Raw genomic sequence first — 23,877 nt, 5'->3', positions numbered from 1 at the left:
AGAACCAGATAGAAGAGCTGGCCGCCTCCAGAAAGGACTTTCCGGAGCTGATCACTGCCGCCCAGCACTGGATGCTGGCCAGGGAGACGCTGATGGCAGCAGGTAACAATACACCCACACTTATGATTTGTTCTTTTTTCTCTCCTTTCTTTGTGTGCCTGCGGTGAGATACTGTAACCACGCATCGACCGTATTGTATATCAGGAGGCCCCAGAGAGTTTCGTTCCAAAGTATTTCTCTACAACAAATAAATATTCATGACAATACGTGAAATAATCAAAGTTAAACTTACAGAAAAAACAAGCAGTTTTGCATTAAAAAAACGCACGTACTTGGATTGAAAAGTGTTGAAATCTGTGTTGAAGCGACGAACTTATGGTAAGAAGCTTATTAAGTAACTAGGTTTTTTGGGGCCTTCAGCAGTATGACTCGCGCGTGTGCGTCTTGTAAACATGGCAAATCAAATCTATCTTCAAATATTCACTTTGTTACTCTAGAATATACAGTGCTTCATCAGCGAGGTTGATGATCCTCAGGAACTGTCGCATTCTGTTACATTTGCCCGCTACAGGATTTTGCCTCAGTTCTAAATGTAAGTTATTAAGACGCCAATACGTCAAATCAATCAGGTATTTTTCAGAACCGCAGTCGGTCGGAGATGAGATCATATTTTCCGGTGACACTTTTGGGAACATTTCTGTGACAACTCGGTGGTTTGAGAAAAATAAACACTGTAACTGTTGTCGAGCTCCTCAGTTCCACTAACCTCGCCAGGGACGCCTGAAAGCAACATCTGTATTCATTATGGGTTTGTGTTCTGGCTCCTGTTGGCAACCAGAATAAATTCTACTTGATTCTGTTAAGTCGTGTGTCTTTGCAGTTGAGCAACCGCCTCGGCTGCGCCCCAGAGTTTTCGGCCTGTTTTTGAACTCGAGTCCCTGCGGTTCCAGAGTTGTACGAGCTTGAAAAATAAATAAATAAATAAGGGATCAGAAGAGACTAAAGAGGGGATTTTTAAAAAGAATTTTTCAATTTAATTTCATTACAGAAAAGCAGATCCTACTTTTTTTGAGTTGAATTATTCATTAATGGGGAAAAATCATCAGCAGGAATATTATTGTATTCACAAATCCCAACATATGCGCAGAACACAAACATGCATTATTTGTTTATTTATTATTTGAACGTACGTCATCGTAACCCATTGAATCCCCGTGTTCTCAGACACAAACAGGGCCAGTGGCTCCGCCCACGGCGAGGCGGGGAGGCTCCTGAAGAGTTCGCCGCCGCCGCCGCCGAAACCCAAAGCCATCTCCCTGGATCGGACCGAGGTCTTCGCCACCGTCCTGTTCACGGAGTTCCTCAAAGAGCTGGCCGCCATTGCACAAGAGCACTCCATCCTATCTTACATTCCTATGGAAGAGTAAAACGTCCCAGTAGGCCTCAGTGATGAGTCCAACTTGACCCTCTGATTTAAAAAAGACTCTTTGATGGTGGTTTTCTATTTTTTATTTTCCTTCCAGGCACTACTTGATGAAGAAAAACCTCTAAGATTCAGTGATTTATACAACTATTTTTTTTTGACAAATATTTATTTTACGAGCAAAGACAATCACTCTCTCGTGCTTTCTTAATTCCATCTTTCTAGTTCTGTGAAGTGTGAGGTCCACACTTTGAGCTGGACAATCTGTGACCTGTGTGCCGGAGCGTCCACCAGGTCGACCGACCAAAGACCGTCGAGAGAGGAGTTTTAACAAATCATCGGCCCTTATCTGAGCTGCCCTCCTTCTGAATGTCTTCTACAGCCAGCTCCGATCACGAGTGTAGCTGTTGTCAGACACAAACTCGAGATTGTCCGAGTCAGACACGGCGGAAAACCTCCGGAACATTTTAAGGGCCGGAGGGGGTGGAGCCGAGGTGGAGACACGCCTCTGAGTGACACGCCTCTGAGTGACACGCCTCTGAGTGACACGCCTCTGAGTGACACGCCTCTGAGCGACAGGCCTCTGAGTGACACTCCTCTGAGTGACAGGCCTCTGAGCGACACGCCTCAGCGACACAGGCCTCTGAGCGACAGGCCTCTGAGCGACAGGCCTCTGAGCGACACGCCTCTGAGCGACACGCCTCAGCGACACAGGCCTCTGAGCGACAGGCCTCTGAGCGACACGCCTCTGAATGAGCAGCATGTCGTTGTGATGTCACTGTTGGAGCTGGCAGTTGGGGGCCGGCAGCAGAAACACACGCTGACCTTGTTTTTCTGTCACATGACTTGTAGCGAAACAAGTCTTTAGTCCTCAAACTTCACAAAGCGGTGTCTCCACAGTCGCCGTGTGTGCGGTGTCGTGTTGGCTATTTTCTGTCGGTTCACGATGACGGCACCTCAGGAGTTCTTCTCGACGCACCTTCTCTTCTTTCGGTTCGGAGAAAAAGCAATTTTCCTACGATGCACTAGTTTGCCACATTAACGGGGCTCCACATGTTCTCCAGACAATAGCACAAAGAAACCAGGATTGTTCTTATATTCAATATTTAATTTGCCTTACTTCAGTGATGCTTTATAATAATGTACAGACATGTAAGAAAACTATTCTAATGACAGAACACTATGCAAATCAAGGATATTTTAGGTATAATTAAGTATAGGATATTTTCAGAATGGGACTGGGTATTCAAGCTTTTTTGAGACTTTCTATTGCCATATTTTTTTTCGTCAATGAGGTCATATTAAAGACTTCTTAGTTATGGTTTGTCTTATATGTAGGCGTTGTGTAGGGTGTTGTAGTGGTGATAAATCTGATATATCACTGTTGAAAATCATCTCAGACTGATATGGTTACCGAGGGGAACCTGTCGAAAATTGCCTTTATTTTAGTCAACATGTTTATTAGAATGAAAATATTATACAAGAGATATAATTTGTAACAAAGTCTGCCTCTATTCACTGGATTTACCAGGACAGAAATAGGTTTAAATTGGTGCCTAATTATAAATTATGATTTATTTTTTTTGGTTCACATTATTGCCTGAGTGGATTTACAAAGAGGCAATGCAATATGAAAAGTTGTTTTACTTGAAGCTGTCCATTGTTGGAGTGTAAAAGGAAAGGCCATAGGGATTGAAGATGTGTGCAACCATACAGTTTATTGTTTTTATGTATTTGACTGCGAGGGCTCAGTTTCTAGAAACAGAGTAAATCCATCCCCGTCCTTTTCCATCCACGATTTGATCTGAAGTTGCAGAGCATATGATGGGGACATTTCTTAAGATAATTTACCTTTAGTCAATCCTATATTTTAGATAGAAAAATATGACACAACCAATTCAAAATCATAATTCAGAATCAGACACTGAGATAATGGATGGCTTTGAATAGAGACAAAATGTAACATGCTTTTTACAGAAACAAAATGTAGAAAAGTTTTGTGGTTTACTCTGAGTTGATCAACGTTTTCGCCCCATCAATTTATAGCTTTAGTTTTAAAAATTCGATGGTGTATTTTTGTTCCTATTTAAATAGATGCAGTTTCTACCTCATGCTATGCAGGTAATGAATTATGCAGCAGGATCTTTCTGGGATAATGTGTGTGTGTGTGTGTGTCGTCCCCCCGTCCCCCCCCAGCCTCACAAAAATGGCTTTGAAATGTATATTTGTGTTGAACAATGTTTCCCTCTCTGGTGAAAGAATGTTGCAGGGCACTTTATCAGCCTTTTCACACTCTGCACTGCTGACACAGCGCAGGTTCAGCCTGCCGTCCGCAACACACCCGGCACGGAATGACAATCGGTGCTGCAGCTGCTTTGTGGCATGAAAACGGGTACAATGACCAAGGTTATAGAGCAGCTTCTGTCTCGGTAGCTTCCAAAGATTCATCCTCTCAGTGATCTGGATGCTGTTTGTTGCTGATGTGTGAGACAAAAAGTCATGCCTCTGTCAATAAAGACAACTTCTGGTGAATGAAAGTGAAGTGTTTGTTCTGTACACATTGAAGTGCTCGTTTAATACACACTTCCTTTATGAACAGCCCCCCCCCCCCCCCCCCCCCCCCCCGCAGAGATTTGGTTCAAAACTAGGTCTCGTCCCCACAGGAGCTTACATCCTCCATTCTCCTGCGCTGACTTTGACATACCACACAGATGAAGCAGACTGTGATGGAAAACGTTTTTTTGACAGCTCATGAGCACAAGATAAATCTTTTCGCCATAAGTAAACTCTGTCATTTTATGGCCGCGCATGCAAACACGTTGTTACATGGGTAAAAAAAACAACAACAAACAAACAAACATGAATCTAAGCCAATGTGGGATGAACTGATTGAGAAAATACTGTATGTACATTAGGCAAAACATGATGCGCAGGAAGCAGTCGCCTCCTATCACACTTCAACTTGTGTCTCCCGTCGTGCACCGACGATATAAACATTCAAGCGTAAGACTCAGAGTTGTGCGAAACAGCTGATGTCTCGGAAAAAACTAAATCTACAGAAACGTGTACAGCCGTATTGTCATTATAAATCTCTGTCTGCTCACAGGTGCAGCTGGCCACGAAACCTGCTGGAGAACCGGAGAGACTCATTTGCTGATGAAACTAGTCGTGTGTGGCACACGCTGCGGAGATCGCGATAGTTTGGGAGCGATTTTGTTTCCAAACAAGACATGCCTATGATTATTATTACATTACAAAACTAGTAAACACAGAAAATATTAGACAGGAAAACTGATGAGGCGAGGTGATAGCCATTATTCATTATTAATTTCACTTTATAATAAATTTCAGGTAATTTGAATTGATGTTGCGAAAAAGGATCTGCATTTTAACACCAGTGAGAATCCATATTTAATGCACCAAAGTGTAGAAAGTATTACAGGACAAACAACATGTAGTTTAACCACAAGAGGGAGCTCACCGATCACTTTCATGCCTGGATACCTGCATGGGCAGGGTCTCGCTCCAGCTTCTCTGGCCACAGCAGTGAGCAGCATGAACAATGGTATAAACCTGTTGAACTGAATGTGAGTTCCCTTACTTTAAATGTAGTTTATTATTAGATTGTTCTGTTGTTAATCAAACTGCATCATCAAGCAGACTTTACCATTATACTTTACATCCAAGTCACATCAAATCTTGTACAGTACGTATATGGCGTCTCTGGACTCATGTATGCCGTTACTGACTAAACAAACCAGATGGTGATGAAAAAAAAAAAAATGTCACAGAGCGATAATCTAAAAAGCTTTATTACTCTTTAGACACATAAATATCGTACATTCATACAGTAGATACCAGCTGTTGTTCAGTGAAAACATTGTACAGTATTTACAAAATGTAAATCTCTCAGGAACAAAGGGTGGAAGCTTGACCATCAATAGTTTCATCAGCCCACGGAGGACCAGGTACCATGTGCCACCATATTGGCATGATGTATCTCTGCGTTGTCATGACTCATACAGATGCACAACATCACTGTCATATATTATATTTGGCTGGGTCTTGCCGAACAGTCCAACCTTCATGAAGTCTTCTCTTGTAAAATTTCCCTCACCAGCACTGGGTCAGCTCTGCCTTTGGTCTCTTTCTGAACCAGGCCCATCAGTTTGTTCAGAACCTTCTTGTTTCCATTTCGGATGGCGTCAACCTACACAGGGGGCACGGCAAACACAAAACATCTCAAACATGAACCAAACCCCCCAAAAAACAACAACAACAACAATGTCATTGCGAGTGAGACTTTGCACGTGAGCCCATCACCTCATCGGGATGCGAGTCCACCACCTTCTGGCAGATGCTGTGCAGCTGTGCAGTATCACTAACAAGCCCCAAGTCCTGCTCCTGGATGATCTTCGAGGCCGTGCTGCCTGATGACCTCCACATCTCCTGGAAGACCTGAGAACAGAGTGGGAGAAACCAGCGAGACGCAGGTGATAACTAGAATACAGACGAGCGGGAGCATGGGTTGCGTGTACTGAGTGACAGATAGAAGGGGGGTAATTGCACGGTCGGTGCACCTGACTGACCTGCTTGGCAACTGAGGAGGAGATGTGTCCTGATTCCTGCAGCTCCAGCAGCTCAGCCAGGGCAGGAGGAGAGACGGGGCTGAAATCAAATGAAGGGGTAATTTAATTACATTTGAACGGACTGAGTAAGTGATATAAATAGAGGCGGAGAGGGAGAGAGAGAGAGAGAGAGGGAGAATGTCAGACCGAAAGGACACAAGAGTCTATCAACATTTGCGATTTTGACTATAATGTGTTTGTCTCTCCCATGTGTGCTTGTTTACTCCCCAGGCTACCAGACAAATAGAATCAAAAGGCCTGTTAGGAAATATTAAGTGGAGACCGAGTTTCATTCAGTGTACTGGAGGCCAGACAGTCCATCTCCACTAAGCCTCCTCCAACGACGGCATAGACACTGCGGAAACGTATCCATCTTTACAAACACGACTCGGTTCGACCAGATGTTAATGTGTCCAACAGAGCAATGCTTCCTCACCATACTTGCACCTCAGGGGATGCATTTGCAAGGGGGAGCATGGAAAGTTCAATTACCTAGACTATAACTTTTAAATTTTATTAAAAACATATTTGCTTAAAAAAATGGTGCGATGCTTATCTTTAGTTAGTTTACACATGTACAATAACCAGTAAGCTGCACATTAACAGCAGTCTGCTATCAAACAGCCGCCGATAAGAGTGTCTGATCAAACTCACATTTTCAACCCTGACTTCCAGCTTTACCATCACCGCTGTGAACATGTATTCCTGCCTTTGTCCATTAGGCTTCTCAACCCTAACATGTCAAAAGTAATGGATAAAGTTTTGAAATATTTGGCTAAAAGTAACGACAAAACAATGGAAACAACTAAAAGTAATGTCCAGCTTCTGCTGCTCATTTGTACAACGTATTAGAAGGATGACTATTCAATAGAAGGCCTATAACATTTAGTATTAAAAAGACAGCACCGAAAAATACAATATAATGATATCACTTCATGAAGTGGAGCTTATCTGGCAGTGGACACATGAAAAAAAAAGGCCCCAAAAATCCCATCTTCATTCTATTTGTGTATTTAAATCTTTGACATATCTAACGTGGCGTTAATGTAGGCCTGGTGAGACATTTCACCATTCTGCCATCGTCTTGTCACCGCCCTGCAGCGAGTCTGCCACCGGAGCTGCACTGAGTTTCCCTCTCAGGCAGCTGCCAGCGACTTTCCTGAGGGGGGGGGGTACCCTGGAGGAGAGACTTGTCTCCGCTGGTGGAAATGCCAGGACAAGTTCCTAATGACATGTCTGGAGTTTCAGCTCTCTGTCCGGCCAATGTGCTTCCAAATTTCTCATTTCTCCTACACTTCTGAAAGGCTTGGAATCAGAGGAGGAATGAATGAATGAATGAATGAATGAATGAATGAATGAATGAATATATAAATATATAAATATATATATATATAAATATATATATATATATATACACACACACAGATTTGGGTGGACAGCAGAGACAAAAATGGACACTGCCTGTGATCATATGAACAAAAGAGCGGATGCTGTTCTTAACAGTGAACTCTAGAAGACCTTTTTCATGGGACCCAGTCACTTCCTCCTGGCTCCAAGCACTCAAATGTTGTTTCTCAAAGCACTTGTGTGACTTGGTATCTCTGTTTTCTACTCTGCCTACAGCTGCAGACCACTCCAGCGCTCCTTCTTTCAACTGAAGCACATGCAGCTACGTTTTGGTTTACTCAGACTCAGCTTCACATCTGTCTGAGTGGGAATGGTAGATAACATGAAGCTCACAGCATCTGCGCTGATGTCGAGACATTACTTGTTCTGATTTCATTTGCTCCGTAATGACTCAGAGCTTTTTATTCTAAGCAATAATTAAAGATCTATTCTGCATCTCAGTCAAACTCAACAAGCTGGGGGGGAGTTTCTCAAGCCACGACGGCAATTTCTCTCATAGTATTGAAAAGAGTATTGCAGCTAACATGCCTTCAGCGGGGAGCAATCAAGACAACACCGTCATCCAAAGAAAGGTAATGATTTGACTAATCTAATTGGATTTGTCCACACATTTACTTCTCTCCAGTGGGCTGTCAGGACTGTCACAAAGGTTTTGTCATTGACAGACATGAGGAATTAGGGAATATCAGGTGGTTTATGAACCGTCAGTGCTGTATGGAATGAAACAGTCAAATCAATATTTGTGAACACTAAGGAACTAATAATCCTTGATGTCAATCAACTCAGAGCATAGTGTAAAATGGTTAAGGGAAGAAAGAGTGAATCGTTTGAACTAACTAAGGTTGATCTGCTGTCAGTTTAAACTCAGAACCTGCAGCCTGAATATAAAATCTTTATTCTGAACACGGCACTAAAAGCCTACAATCTTTTTTTGTGGCTAAATGCTCATTAATCCAGAACAAACCTTCTCGGGGAATAGAGCATTTATTAAGTTGGATTTTAGTGGCACCTCCTATTGAGCCGAGAACAGCTGAGGGGTTGTGAATATTAATGTGTTAAGGGTGCGAGTCAGCAGCAAACCCAACGAATGAAGTGAGCTTGTTGTTGTGGTCCTTGTTGATCTGCAACTTCTACTGTCATGTCGTTCCGCAAACTGCCAACTTTTACTTTCTCTTGCTTTGTGAATTAAACATCAGATTGAACAGGCTGTGACTATGGTTCGATTCCAGCTTCAATGGCTGAGTCACTGGCACAGTCATCTCTAGATATGAAGCATGGAGTTGGCAGGTAGAGAAGGGAAGCCACTTTTACCGTAACGGCTCGTAATCATCTGCTCCATTCATGCTTCATGATGATAGACTCGCTCACATTTCTGCGGGCATCAGCCGACTAGTTACACCCAATCATATTCATGTTGGTGTGTGCAGCCCGGTCATTATAACCTGACATGTCTCAGTATTTTTGATGCAGTCAGACTGGGTTTGGCTTCCGCTTCAATCAGACTGAACTTAAGACAGGAAAAAATCATGAGCCTCTCCAGTGTTTGAGAGGGGAGCTGGGACTGACTTCTCATTAAGGAAATATTGTTTAATTATACCCGCAGCAGGAAATTACATGTAGCAGAGAAGGGAGGATGTTGTTTCGCTGCGGTGAGTGCAAGAAGAGAGCAACAGAGGTTAATGACAGTGAAATGTTTGTTCAAAATGTGTATAAACACAATTTCTGGACTGCTGATGTTGGACTACAGTAGCTGCTGTGGGTCACATTCACAACCGAACCCCCACTGTTTCCAGTTCTGGTCCCTGCTTTCGACAACACCACAAGTCAAGGCACATTTTGGTCTGACTGCAGCTTCACTCTGCTGATACACATACAGTGCCAGTGCTGTTTGATGCCAGAGTTCTCTCCACCACCACTCCAACCTCCTCCTCCTTATGTGCTCTGCTTTTTGTATTATTGACTGATGTAACCCTTCTTTCTGCTGGGATTTTTGGATTTTCTCCTCTTTTCACACTAAATCCAACTGTATATAACCTTCTGCTATAAACATCCCATTCATCGAAGCGTCTCAGACTAACGTTTAGTCGTGAGTTACAGGACATGGAGCTGAACTGCTGACACCAGATACACTTAATCACTTCTAGGTGACAATTTTTTGACATGAGATTTTCCCTTGAGTTAAGCCCTTGAAGCCGTAGCTTGTGACATCTTAAAATAAAGTGAGGCACGACACACACAGACTGCAATTGCAGAGTGAATGTTTCTTTCTTTAAAAGTGTTCTTATTCCTTCATTACTGACATGAAGGAATGACAGGAAAATGGAGGAAAGAAATGCAAAAAAAATGGCCCCAAGGCAGAGCTGCACCAGCAATGTAGCTGCAGTTCATGGTCAGTGTCTTAACCCTTAAGCTACAGTGGAACCCCAAGTGAAAAGTTTAACCCTGACGTCTAAGACCTGAGCAGAATAACTTGCGCAAGCTATGTTGGCAAACTGCAAGACAAACAATAAGCATTATATGAATATTGTAAAATCACACAAAGGGATTTGTCTCACCTCTGGCTCACACTCATGTCTTGCTGTTTGAGGTGGCCCAACAGCTCATTTGTCACCCAGCCAATCACCTTCCTCGGCTCTTTCTTTGTGGCCTTTAACACGGCCTCAAAGTACTCCACCAGCCCGTCCTCGTTCTGCAACAAAAACGCCATGGACATTCGCATGCACATTATCTAATCAGTGTCAAATAAGCCCGGCATACACCAGTATTCAGCTTTGTCCTGGATTCAAACAGAACTGCGTCCAAGCTGACTTGATCAGATGGCAATTAAAAGAAGTGTGCAGGAAACTGCGGGATTCTGTGCCCTCGCCCACTCATAAACTCACCACGAGCGTGAAGCTGTGCTCGGGCAGGATGCCGTATGTTTGCACCAGCCTGTCTCTTTTGACGCCGGGTAGCTCTGGTAGCCCTTCCCTTATCTGCTGCACCACCACCGCCTGGCAGGCATCAATGCCAGTGGGCAGCGATGCGTTTTCCTCGTACACAATCAGAGGAGGCAGGTTGGGCTCCGGCATAAATCTGTAGGCGGGGGCGGTAGAGAGGGAAGGGAGGAAAGGAGGGGGGAGGGAGGAATGGTTTATCAGCAGTACACATGAAGTTAGACAAGACGAGGTAGGTTGTCCCTTTGACACCAAACTTGTCACATTTGACTTGCTCCCCGCATCATTTGACTCTATCAGCTTTATACATGTCCATCCAACTTTCCCCCTCCTACACACACACACACATGCATACACACACTCCACGTCAATAAACCAAATCTCCGTGCAGACCACCCACAAACTCAGACTCACCTGTAGTCCTGAAGACCTTCTTTGTCCCTCATGGGAATAGTCTCCCTACAAGACAACATGCAATTATTAGACATTTTTTTACATGATCCACATTCTGAGATTTTAAAAAGCAACATAATATCTATATCTATATATATATATATATATAAAACACACACCCCAGGAAAGTAACCTGGAGGAACTGCAGTCAAAATCAGAGACATCTCTAACCACTATGTGATACCTTTTACAGCTACAACAATTCATAAATTAGTCTTAGTTCAACAGATTTGGCAACAAGTTGTGTGATTAGTTTATTATTCAAAGCATTTTTGAAAATGCTTCAAATTCACCCAAGCACCTGAAATGTGAAGATTCACAGATTTTCTTTGTGTTTATTTTGGGCTATTGGTCAGATAAAACAATTTGAATGTGTTAACTTTCACCATGGGTAATTGTAACGGGCATGTTCTGATGATTTTTAAAAAGACTGGTGGATTCAGTCAGTGTTTAAAATGCTCACCCCAAAAAAACTAGTGCTAGATCTATAGCAAAAATAAAACAAGACAAAAGAGAAAACAAAGTACAATAAAAAATAAATAAAAATACAATAGCGGGGGGTTGAATGTAGTGATGCCTTTGAGTTAGCCCAGCTGACTGCAAACCATCAGCCACCGATCATAGGCCGTCACGCGCTGTTTAACATGCTTCACCATGTAGCTCGGACATGCAGGTCGGCCTCATAGGAAGGAGGCAGAGCACCAGAAGACGATCAATGTCTTCAGCTGGGTGGGAGCTGGATCACACTGTGAGCTTGCACGCCCGTGACTAGCACATAGCTCACAGATAAATCAGGACGAGGGCAGCGGCATCCAAATGATCCGATTCTTCATCATTACCGTGATGGTTCCTCTTTAGCAAAGCTCGTAATTGTCACAACAAGTGCCAGGAACACAGGAAATGGGACCAAGTGGCAGAAGCAGGTTTTTGATTTATTAAATTAGGGAAACACGGGTTTACAAGACGGTGAGATGGTCTGGAGTCAAAACAGTGACCAGGTCCAATAGGCGGTGGGAAATCTACCAATGGTAAACTTACAGATGATATAGTGAAGGACATATAGGTCGTTGGTTGTTGTGACTAAAAATATTGGTCTGGCAACTAATGTGGTGGGACATGAGGCTATAAACACACTGGGACTAACTAGCAAGGAGGAGGTGTAAGTACAGTAATTTAAACAGAGTCCAGGCAGTAATTCATTCAACGGGCAGATCATGAGACTAATGAGGTCCTGGTCAGAGAGTGTGTCACTGCCCTGCTCTTTCATGCTCTTACCCTGATTTGGAATCATACGCCCGGGTCTCATTTTGCACCTTCCCCCCTCTCTGTAGGACTTTGATCTGCCTCTGAATCTCGTAGTCTGGTGATATAAGAGAAACGACATTAACATGCACCCAGACACTTACTTACACTCCAACAACGGCGTAACACACAAACACGTGTGTGTCTGTGGTAAATGCCTGAACATCTGCTGTTACACACTGGCAACCCTCCGGTCTCTGACTGCTGCCACATTATAACTGTGATAAACAATGTTTTTCCCCATTACTTTTTAAATACCAGTTCGGCAGCAGATTAAATGCGAGGCGGCTTTATTGATGAGAAACTCAAGCACAGCACCGCGGTGTGTCGAACCAAGCTTACAAACCTGAACTTAAAAAACGCTGAAATTTTCCGGAGGAAGGCTCTTTGTCAGCTCTTTAAAGTGAAGATCAATCGACAGGCAGTTAGGTTTGAGTTGACACAAAATCAATGCTTTATTTGAAGCCAACAGCTGCAGGAAGCCAATTCACCACCGCTTGCTGCTATCAAACAGCTAATTATTAGTGAATGGTTGTCCATCCTCAACATATACATATGTCAATATTAACTTATCTTTCTGTCTTCACTCCTCTTCATAAATCCAGACATCTTGTTTTAGTGTCAACAAAATCAAATTCTATTTAAACTCTATATGAATTTTGTTAAACCTCACAGTTTAAAACTTGCAGAGGTGCATCTTTGCCTTCTTTGTACATGTGTATTTCCACTGTTGGAGGAAGTATTTAGATCCTTTACTTAAGTTGAATTAGCATTAGTATTATTTTCAAAGTATCTAAAGTATTCAGTCCCATGATATATTATTTTATATTATATTATTGGGTATTTCTACTGATGAAATAACGTGCACATCACGTGCATAATCTCAACCATTTTATATACTGTTGGGTAGCTTATAGGTACAAATTTAACGTTTAATGTAAAACTTTGTCCCAGGCATAACACCCAGCACCAGGGGAATTGTTTTTACACTTTGGTTTACTAGGGATTAAATGTGTTAATTTGTGATCTTTGTTAATTTTGGAAGGACCTGGGCCAGCTGTTGCCCAACATCTGTAACAATGTCCTCACCTTCTTCTTGGTGAGAAAGCAAATAAGCATATTTCACAAAATGTCCCTTTTTTTCTTTTACATCCCACTACTGAGCGTATCTTACCTTTTTACTACCTGTTTGATTTCTCATTCTTTTTTTTCAGGGCGACAAAGCATGCAAAGGTCAACTCACAAAAAGGTCTTTGCTCTCAGAAACAGGTGTGTGAGGAGTGAACGTGCAACAACGTAAGACCTATTCAGGTGCAACGGCATTCAAGCAACCTCGCTAAATGTCTGCCACACTCTCGGGCTATCCTACGAACTTTTTATTTTGCTTACCTATAGCCCTGGCCAGGTATCGGGTGCTGTTGATGTTCTTCACCTCAGTCCTGGTGCCCAGGGGCTCACCCGGCGTGTGGACGGAAACGTTGGCATCTACTCTCAGCTGGCCCTCTGAGGAGAAAGACGTAAAAAAAGATGCACACTGTGAGGGCAATGGGTTTGGGTTTTAGAGGTACAGTGTGGACGCTCGGACAGGAAAGCAGAGACAGTAAGTGATTTCCATACCAGACATGTTGCCTTGACAGGTGCCCAGGGCCTGCAGGATGAGCTGAAGCTCTCTGACAGCAGCAGCAGCCTCCTCTCCACAGCTCATGTCCGGCTCCATCACCAGCTCCATCAGACCTACACCTGGTGGATGTGAAGACAGCTGTCTTTTACAATAGCTCTTGCTTTGTTAAGTAATTTAAATCTAGTGTGTGTCTGAACTTTCTTCTTCTTTTTCTTACAGTATTGAAAGAACCAGGTGGTATGTGCTTTCAAGGAATAGGCTATATCAGGTGTTTGGCTCCACAAAAATACACATTATGGTTTTATTGTTGCTTTTAGTCTTCACGTGGGATTTTTGACAATTCTATTGACAATAAGAAAAATACAGAATATCAGCAGCCACATCCTTTAATCTTGAGTCGCAGACTAACTGACGTCACCTGCTCTGTTGAGGTCTATGAGGGTCTGGCTGCGGACGTCATCGTGGAGACTCTTGCCACTGTCCTGCTCGAGCTGTATCTGTGTTATGTTCGCAGTTTTTCTGATCACTTGGTTCCTCTTTTTTCCTCCAAGGAGGCTGTAAGTCAGTATGCCATCTACTGCAATGGGCCGCCGCTGCTGAGTGATCTGGTATCCAGCCTGACAGGAGGAAATACATCATTATAAAAACTCCAGGTAGCAACGTTATGCGGTAAATAGAGCATTCAAAAAACCAAAACATTTTGTTTCTCTCCTTAACTTTCCCTTTTTCAAGAAATGTAACGTTTTATCAGGCCGCTACAGTGCCAGTAGCCAACCTTCCTAGCTTCTTTGAGGTTGAAGGTGACATAATGATGCATGTAGAAACGCCTATCAGTACACAGTCAACAACAATTATATAATGTCATCCTTTAACAATCTTTTTTAACTGATATCCTTTTTTTTTTATTATTATTATTTGGAATTAATTGTGCAATATGACCTAGCAGTGCATGCTTTTCATTCCCAAATGTTTCTTCTCTGTTAATTATATTAATGCTGATATATCAACATGCTGATGACAGTGTGATGAGTTGAACAGAAGTCTCCTGGCAAATTGGTTGGTTGAACTTTCGTTGGATATCACTGCTTGTTGTAGCTTTTGTCATTTTAACATGTATCTCAATAAATTAATCATAATGTCAGTAATTACATTTATTATCCTACTTTAAATTATTATTTGAATTGAATGAATGGACTCATCTTTCATTTTGTGAAAAATATGAACAAAATATCCTTTTCAACGTGAAATAAAAGAAAGAAATGTGAGTCGTTTAGTCAAATCAAAGTGTTGCAGTGGAATAACAGATGACCGAGACTGCAGTCAGTGGCGTGGGTTCGTCTAAAGGTGATGCAGGCAGCATCAAATTAAATAAATACGCCCGGCTGATTGGCCGGTCCCTCGTTATAATGCTGCAGCAGTGCGGCCATTCCACTCAAGGTTTCTATTCACAAAAGCATGGGAATGAATATTTCATCTGCTTCTCTATTCCTTAAAAGAATCCGTGGCCCCCAAGTGTTAATTCCCTGCGTTACCATGGCGACCACATCACAGGAACTAAACATTAATCATACTTATGCTAAAGAAAGCAAGGATGTGAGAGAAGAGTGAAGGGGGGGGTACAATGTGCCTGATCAACACAATCAGTCACGTCCACGCGAGAGGGGAAAAGAATTGACTGTAGGGGATTTTCTTTTTCAAATTCTGGTTTTTGTCTCTGCCATTGAAAGTGTTGCCTGCTTTAACACGAGCTTGTACATCATGTACATTAGGCAGCATTTGTATAAGTGAAGATTATTTCCATTTCCTGCATAATGACTCAGCTACTGCTGGCTACATAATGAGGGATGAAGCAAGTCTGTTGTTAATAAGTTCCTACTCGACACATTAATGTTTCCCCAATTACACGCCGGCAACAGATTGAGCCCTAATGAGCAGAACACCTTCTCACACTCACAGCTACAGATGTGTGTCTGCTCTCATACTACACGTGCAGGTTCAGACATCCACACATCCTCCAAACTCATTTCTGTGGTTGTGAGCCGCTGAGTCATTTTTCTGACTCATTTCAAACCTCAGTCAGTCGTTCCAACTAACCGTTGAGGTCCCACACACACACACAAACACACAAACACACACACACACACACACACACACACACACACACACACACACACACACACACACACACACACACACACACACACACACACATTCATTGGTCTCATCGAGCACACATCAGAGCTTCAACAATCAGGCCAAGTCTGTTTATTTAGAAACTTAATATCTTAAGGAAATTGTGATTATTTACTTCAGCTGACAGATTAGTGCGGAGCTGCTGAGGCATGTTATTAGAGGGCTGTTAAAAGTGTTACGTATGTGCGTTGCCTGCCATTTCAACTCAAAGAAGGAGTGCTGGTCGGACAGCAGCATTAATCATTTAATGAGCAACTGTGGTGTTTTACAAAATGCAATCAGGGATTTCTAGTGGAACATATCAATAATGTAAATGCAATTTACAAATGTATTTTTCAAGGGTGGGATAATTTCTCCCCTCAGTCCTGCTATTGGTTTGGTTTTACGAGCAGTCAAACATTCAAACTTAAGGTCGAACGTGAAAAAACATTTCATCATCTGCATAATTAAATGTACTCTGGCTTCAGATTATCAAGCTTTTCAACGTGGCACCGGAACAGATCGCTCCTTTGAAGCAGCCGATGAGACTAATGCAAACTAAATAAATGATTGGATTCCTAAAGAGGCAACAACAGGTATTGTGCACACAGTGAATATAAAACACAGACAAAGGTTTCAGGCTCGACCTGTTGGGAGGGGTTGCTGTGAAATCTAAAGTGAAATCGGGTATTATAGTCCCGGCTGTGTGTGTGTGTGTCAGCTGTTGAGAATGGATCCAAAAGACGTGATGCAATCTTCAGTAAACACACAATGGAGCAAGAGGAACACAACAGTAATCCTTGTGCTTCTGGAGGGGATTTCACTGGGATTTCTGGAGACATGGACTTTCTTGGGAGATAATGTATGTGTAATGTAATGTAATGTCATTAAAATATGTCCTGCTGCAACCTTGTGATAACCAGTAATAATCTATCAAGGTCTCACAAAAGGTGTTGTGCGTCAAGCCTTATAGGTCACCTTTTTTTACAACAGATGCAATTCAGGTAGGAAATTAAATCAGAAATATTGAATGAAAAGATCATCTCTTTCAATGTAATACAGTAACAGAAAGGATGTAATAAAAAATAGCAGCTTAGGCTAATACTCTGTGTATTGCTTGCTTCTTTGTGAGGATACTCTCATTTTAATCCACTTCTTTGGGCAGTTTAAATGAAATAATACCAAAGGAGGAGAAAAAATCTGCCCCCTAAGTTCTTCAGTCCATCATTACATTATTCATTACCTTGCCCAAAGTTGATGTCTTACCAGGGCGAGACAAACTGTTAAAATTCAAAATTTTCTCCACTGCCTTTCTTCTGAGAAGTTCTAGATTTATTAGAAGACGTCTCGATAGGTTCCCATCACATTTTGTCTTTTCCATCTGAGGCGGAATAATGGCAGTTAAATCACGTCGGGGCTCTGAGGGCTAGTGAGCTCTTGTCATGCGAGTGCTCTATTACACAGAGAAGAATGAACATCACAAGGGCAACACTGTTGGGAGGGATGGATACCTCTATCACCACTAAACCAGACTGCTATTTGGCTTGACACTGAAAAAAAACATATACCTGCATCATACCATTGGATATGTAACTCCTCAAATAACACGTTGGAAAATTTGTCTGATCTCCTTTTTTGATTCCTTAACAGCAATTACTGCAAGGACTTTAAAGCTGCAAATTCTTGTTTGGCTACTTGGAGGGAGCGGACACAAATTGTGAGGACAAAAAAAATATATATATCTTCACCTTTTAACTTGATATGACAAAACTAAGCAAGCATTTTCTTTCTTACATTTCCAACGTTTACAGAGAAACACTACCATTTGTAGTTGTGTAGTTGTGCCAACCGGTGAATACAAGTCTGATATTTGCTCACAGTTTCTCCCCTGCAACTCCTGAGGGATATATCTGTCCCTTTAGCTGCTAAATGTTCCACTGTGCTCACCAGATAGTTGCAAACTCCGTCTCTGTGCTGTGTGGTGCTGGGCAGGTAGTGTACAGTGGGTTTTTACAACTTTTTTTTTTTTCAAAGCTGCCTGCTGCAGCTCAAAACAACGCTGTGGTGAAAATGGTTAGCATGAACAAGAACAGTACCTAAACAAGGTATGTTTGACGTATTGTTATTGTAAAAATGTACAATATATGTGTTTTTTTTGAAAAATATGAAAATATTAATACCCTTTCACTTTTTGTGCACCATAGTGTGTTTTAGGTTGAATTAAAATGGACAAACTCAATCCATCCACTGTACAGTCAATAATTTAAATTAATTAAAGTAATTATTTAAAATCTCTAAATTAATCTGCACTCCAAATATTGGCCTTGAATTTTCCTTGAGATGTGTTAAGATCTGTACATTCAGTCCTTTATGGGTAATTTAAGCCCTGTACTTAAATAAAAAAATCAGAAAGTCCATAATCAAACTACCAGCTACACACAGATGTCTGTAATGGATCTACTCCACTACCTGGGGTTTTTTAGGGCTCCGATAATGATTCAAATCATGTAAATAAGGGAAAGCTATACCCAAATGATCAGCAAAGGCAGGAGGAGGGAAATGACCTGTGTGTAATGTAAAAATAGAAGTGCACTGTAGGAAATGAGCTGGTAAGTGAGGAAATAAATAATTTTCTTTAACAGCTTTCTGTATCATTTGACTGTATGTGTGGCAAATAGTATTTTTGCTGCTTCAGCAAGACCTGCTCACTTTTTAAATTAGAGCTCAGGGCCAGGAAGAGTTCACTGGCAGTGTTGTGATGGATAAGATGGAGGCAGAGGGGGACAACTTATATCAAAGTAAAACAATAATGCAGTGTGATGTGCAGGACAATGGCAGCTCTACACTGCTGTTTCCCCAAGGTGTTGCACAGAAAGTAACAAAGGATGACAGAGGGTGGAAAAACTCACAGGGAGGTCCGCGTAGAAGTAATGTTTCCTGTCAAAAAGTGACTTCCTGTTTATAGTGCAGTTGAGAGCCAGTGCTGTCATCACTGCTGCCTCAACACACCGTCTGTTCAGGACCTGGGAACACACAGTGACATTACCTTAAGATCTGACAAGACGGGGATCAAAGAAACAACAGTTATCTTTGTCTGAATTAAGCTAAACATCACTTACAGGTAATGTGCCAGGTAAGGATCCATCAAAGAAGGACACCAGGGAGTTTGGCGGGTCTGAGAAGCGAACTTGTGAGCCAGAAAACAACTTAGTCTTGGAATTAATCTGGGCGTGGATCTCCAAGCCGACCACCCCAACCAGCTGCTGGGGAGCGCTGAGGCAGAGAGGAGAGAAAAAGAAACAAAATCAGCCACAAGAAGGAGCATTGTACCTGGCAAAGGAAAATACTTGCTTCTGTCTGGCTGACAGGTTTCCACTAAAAGCTGAATTTGTTTACACTGTTATATAAGTATACACAAAATAGCTGGTCTAAAAAAAGTTATCTGTTACTCTGTGTGTATTCTGATGCTGGAATTTGGAATGGCTCCTTGTTTGATGTGCGATTATCTGATTTAAAAAATATTAGTAGGGATTGCCCATCATGGTCTTGAGAAATAGATTGGGACCATGGGATCATCTTCAAGGTGGCATGGACCTTTAAAAACCCTTATCAGTTTATATCGTGCTTTATTGATGCATTGATTCAGGCATATTACCAAATGTCAGACTTTTGGGGATGCAAACTATGTTTTGTCTTAGATCAGAGACAGAAAATGAGATATGAGAAAATGAAAATGAGAGGTGACACTGTCCCGACCATGAACTTAATGTAAAATGAAACTGCGATACCTGCAGGTAACTTCTATTATAATACAGTAGAAGGTGTTGTTCCACCGAGTGAAATTAAAACAGTATGATCATGTAGCTAGAATATAATAAAAAGCTGCAGAAACACTAGAAAAATATCCAAATATTAAGGCCAGGCTAATTCTTTACTTTAAATAAGAACAGGAATTATTTTAAGGTTCTTTAATATATAATATTTTTTGCTTTATTTTGTCTGATGATGAACAAATAATAAGTAGAGCGATACTGTTTCTGCTGCCAAAGCAGAGGAGAGGAGGAGAAAAAGGGAATAAATGTCTCATGAGGTTAATCTAACTGACATGTTGTATTTATAATCACAGGTAATATTAAACAGTGTGAGGATTATATTTCTGACAAAAGACAAGAGGATTTTGTTTTTGTCCCCAATTATCAAAGTCTCCTCATCTTATTCTGAGCTGCGGTGATAGTTTAAAAAAAGTGTAAAAGCATTAATGTTGTCTGGAGCCCTGTCGAGAATTGGAGAATCGTTGTGCAATTAAAATGCAGTTATTATGTACAGTTGTTTTTTAGTATGATAAACTCTCCCTCTGTCAGAAGCTCTGAGTGACAAATGGAAAACAAAAATGGAGCAGCAAGATTATCTAACGATCTTTAAAAAAAACAAAACATCTACTGCTTTATCTTTGTCAGAATCCTGTAGAAATGTTGACACCCTGCTTCCAGTGATCTCATTAATGAGCTGTGGCTCAGGAGGGGCGTCGTCCACTCATCACAGAATCTGTGGCTCATTCAGTCTGTTTGCCAAAGTGTCCTTGGGCAAGAAGACATTGAACCCTAAATTGCCCCCTGTCGGCTGTGCTGGCAGTGTGTGAATGACGTGTGAGAGAAAAAGCACTGCGTATAGAAGTGTTGTATGAATGTGTGTGTGCATGGGTGAATGTGACTCGTACTGTAAAATCCAGAGAGGGGCTATATAAATGCAGTCCATTCACTATTTACCATCTGAGCTTGTTAGTTAAGTTAACCGTGAAGCGAAGGTGATCTACCCATGTTTCAGAGAAAAACTGAGTTAAGCACAAAGTTAGCTGCATAATAGCTGGTCTAACAAAAAGACTTAGTTGGATCCAATGATTTTTTGGGAACTTGATCGATATTATGAACGAGAAAATCTTTAAAAATAATAATACATATGTCTCTTGCAGGGAGTCCAACTGTATTATTGCACGATAACAACAGGAGTGAAACCAGTGAAGATGACAGACTTCCACCAGCGTTCTCGGAAGCTGATGGTAACCATGGCGACAGCACCTTTTCTCCACTCCAAACCAAAATGTTTAGACAAACTGTGACTTTAGTGATAAACTGTTTTAAAAAGAAGAAGAAAAGAAGACCACCTTGTACACAGTTTATTTTTTTCTTCTTTAGTTAGCCAGTGGCCACAGTTTAAATCAGAGGCATCCTGATCGATACATGAAAACACTGTGTCATCATTTCACCTCCTGCTGTATACAGGTGAGTGAGCCAGGTGAGTGACGACAACAACAACAACAACAACAACAACAACAACAACGGTCCTCCAGCTCCTCCTCCTCCCCCTCTTACCTCTTGGCTGTCGGCCGCGGTTCGCTGTGGCGTCGTGAGCTCGCCGTGCTTATTCGTCGTATCGCGCACGAAGCCTTCGGATAAAATAGCGACATTCTTCTATTCACATTGAGCAGCAGCTCACCTGCTGCCGCAGAGGAGGCCGCCATGTTGCCTTCGACAGTCCAGCGCACACCAGACGGGAACTGTAGTTTTTTTTTTTTTGCGGCGACGTTTAATACGCACGTTGGGGTAAAACTACAAAGCCCAGGCCGCGAGGAGTTTCCGGTTTCCGGCATAACCGGCGTCATTTCCGGCCAAACAACTGGCGGGACTTCTGCGGGGCTGTGGAAGAGCAGGCTGTCGTTATCAGTTAAAATCGTGTTTTTGAGCGACACGTCGGACACAATCCCCACAACAATGATGGCTACGAACGGAACAGGAGAGTGCGGATTAAAAGACGACGTGTCGCCGGTGTCTTCAAACGGCTCGGCGGCGGCGAACGGAGCGGCCGCGTGGGCATCAGCCGGCCCCGAGCTGCGGAACGGAGCGGCGGCGGCGGCGGAGCCGGGCAAGTTCACCTTCACCCCCGCGCCCACCATTGAGGACATTCGGCGCATGCAGGCGGAGTTCACGGACGAGCGCGCCTGGAACCAGTTCCACCAGCCCCGCAACCTGCTGCTGGCCATGGTCGGGGAGGTGGGCGAGGTGGCCGAGCTCTTCCAGTGGCGGGGGGAGGTCGCCGAGGGCCTGCCCGACTGGAGCGAGTCGGAGCGGGAGCGGCTGGCGCAGGAGCTCAGCGACGTGTTGATCTACCTGGTGGAGCTCGCCGAGAAGTGTCGCGTGGACCTTCCCCAGGCGGTGCTGCGCAAAATGGCCCTGAACCGATTGAAATACCCCGCCAGCAAGGTGCACGGCTCGGCCAAGAAGTACACCGAGTACAAGGACTGAGTGTGGCTGTTTGCAGACAACCGAACGCGGCTGCTGCAGCTGCTGTCCACTCCACTACCAGTTCAACCGCAGTCTACTGTTATAGAACGTTTTTTAATAGTTTGGTTCAAATGGCTTTTTTTCTGGGTTGCGTGTTACAGAACTATATGAATGCTCTTCCTGTGGATGCCCTGTTCCCCTACTGTACCTCAACATGCAGAGCTGCATTCAGCAGGCCAGGCACTTGAGGGATATGGAGTTTTTTTATTGAGCTTAACTTTTAAAATCCTGCTCTAGTCTAATCATTGTGTCAATTCCAGGCCTTGCATACTATTTTTATAGAGAGAACAGCACTGTTGTACAGTTGTTAAGGAAGTATTGGGAAGAAAATATTTCTCACTGAACTTTTATAGCTTGGCTCCTGTTTGGGAGTGAAAGAAGAGAAATTGTGTTGTTGGTTTTTATCTATTCCTATTGCAGATGATCTTGTAATAGTAAAAGCTGCTTTAATTCCCCCTTGTGTCTTTTTCACTCATTTATCAACCTTTCAAAACAAAATGTGTTGGTCAGTAGTCTTGTTTGCTGTCTCCATGCAAGTTCAGTCAAGTAAAATACATCCACTTTGTAGTTAATGAGGTTAATGTTTAAAACTAATGCAGTCAATTACAAAAATCCTGCAACAAATGCTGCATTCATTGAGCTTATGATCAGTTTTCATTTTAATTGTGTGGATGGATGCTTTGGTTTGTCAATTGTGTTGCTGTATACTGATGATTTTCTATTCCACCTCACTAATGGAAATGGGGTGGCCAAATATTAGAAATGTCTCAATGTTAAAACCATGCAATTCAACCAACAAGTTCCATGGAAGCAAGATTTTTATCGCAGGTCTTCTGCATTAGACTGCATTAGTTTTAGCTCTAGGTGTACCTAATAAACTGGAATCAACTTGACCAGTTAACGTCCTAAACACAATAACAGTGTCTGCTAACTGGTGCAGACTCATATATTGCAATCAATTAACTTACATAGAATCACTGTATTGCTCAGACAGAATCGTATACAAATTCTGAGCTGAATATTTCACTGGTGAATCTTATGTCGGAGGTTCAAAGTCAATACTTTGAATAACTTGAAAACTCCTTAAAGTACATGACGCTAAATTATTACTTTAGCTCATTTAACAAAAAGTTACGCTGAAAAACTAATTTACGATATCTTAATATGCCCAATGAGGCTGAAAGCTGCCCTCATCCTCCTCTAGGCTGCAGTGATGGCGCTCTACTTTAGACTTAAAGTCCTTCAGACGACTAAGCACACTTAAGAATGATAATGATGATGGATTCCAGCTGATTAAGTGTCATCCATGTGCACCCTCCATTCCTGCTCTTTTATGGGTAAGAGTTTTTATATCTGGCGTGGAGGAATGGCTTGGAAAACCCCAATATACAAAGTTGTTTGAGACTTTTTGGGGTTTTTATGTTACATCACACAAGGACTTATGCAAAGTCGAACTTTAAAAGCTTTTCAAGGCTGCATTTATTAATGTGACACTTTGTGTTTACTTTTTAATTCACTCTAAATAGGGAAATGGATTATACCTGTCATCCTAAAGTGCAAACCAATGTCTCGCTGTAAATTTATTTTACTTATCAAC

General features: G+C 42.3%; 3 protein-coding genes across 5 annotated transcripts in view; 2 read left to right on the top strand and 1 right to left on the bottom strand.

Moving 5' to 3' along the window:
* Window positions 1-3,960, top strand: part of fhip1aa (FHF complex subunit HOOK interacting protein 1Aa) — a 25,874-nt gene extending 21,914 nt beyond the window's left edge. For all 3 annotated transcript variants that reach the window (XM_047333849.1, XM_035637560.2, XM_047333848.1), the window contains 2 exons: window positions 1-102; window positions 1,225-3,960. The exon at window positions 1-102 is cut by the window's left edge and continues 16 nt beyond it. In XM_047333849.1, coding sequence (XP_047189805.1) covers window positions 1-102; window positions 1,225-1,427 — 305 coding nt within the window. In that variant the 3' untranslated portion in view covers window positions 1,428-3,960. The remainder of the gene's footprint in view (window positions 103-1,224) is intronic.
* Window positions 3,961-5,217: 1,257 nt separating this feature from the next.
* Window positions 5,218-21,460, bottom strand: gatb (glutamyl-tRNA(Gln) amidotransferase, subunit B). The gene is made up of 13 exons (XM_035637768.2): window positions 21,312-21,460; window positions 19,062-19,215; window positions 18,852-18,965; window positions 14,189-14,387; window positions 13,767-13,889; window positions 13,539-13,652; window positions 12,123-12,207; window positions 10,809-10,853; window positions 10,341-10,533; window positions 10,014-10,147; window positions 6,013-6,091; window positions 5,747-5,881; window positions 5,218-5,633 (listed from the first exon to the last, which is right to left on the bottom strand). Exons 1-13 carry the CDS (start codon window positions 21,458-21,460, stop codon window positions 5,508-5,510), a joined length of 1,650 nt encoding a protein of 549 aa, XP_035493661.1. The 3' UTR covers window positions 5,218-5,507.
* On the top strand, window positions 21,459-22,735 carry dctpp1 (dCTP pyrophosphatase 1). Its single transcript, XM_035637770.2, has one exon. It carries the CDS (start codon window positions 21,459-21,461, stop codon window positions 22,239-22,241), a length of 783 nt encoding a protein of 260 aa, XP_035493663.2. The 3' UTR covers window positions 22,242-22,735.
* The last annotated feature ends 1,142 nt before the right edge of the window (window positions 22,736-23,877 follow it).

Source organism: Scophthalmus maximus, chromosome 8 (assembly GCF_022379125.1).
Source record: "Scophthalmus maximus strain ysfricsl-2021 chromosome 8, ASM2237912v1, whole genome shotgun sequence".
In the NCBI taxonomy this organism is placed as follows: Eukaryota; Metazoa; Chordata; class Actinopteri; order Pleuronectiformes; family Scophthalmidae; genus Scophthalmus; species Scophthalmus maximus.
The sequence above is the reverse complement of the archived record's forward strand: the minus strand, read 5'-3'. Positions and strand labels throughout refer to the sequence as shown.

What these genes read in the sequence shown, in the direction of transcription:
- dctpp1 (XM_035637770.2), top strand. Translation starts at nt 21,459, where the DNA reads ATGTTGCCTTCGACAGTCCAGCGCACACCAGACGGGAACTGTAGTTTT.
- gatb (XM_035637768.2), bottom strand. Translation starts at nt 21,460, where the DNA reads ATGGCGGCCTCCTCTGCGGCAGCAGGTGAGCTGCTGCTCAATGTGAAT. An exon ending in CATAGACCTCAACAGAGCAG is followed by an intron (nt 13,890 to 14,188) that starts GTGACGTCAGTT and finishes CACATCCACCAG; the next exon opens with GTGTAGGTCTGATGGAGCTG. An exon ending in CCTCCTCAGTTGCCAAGCAG is followed by an intron (nt 5,882 to 6,012) that starts GTCAGTCAGGTG and finishes CTCTGTTCTCAG; the next exon opens with GTCTTCCAGGAGATGTGGAG.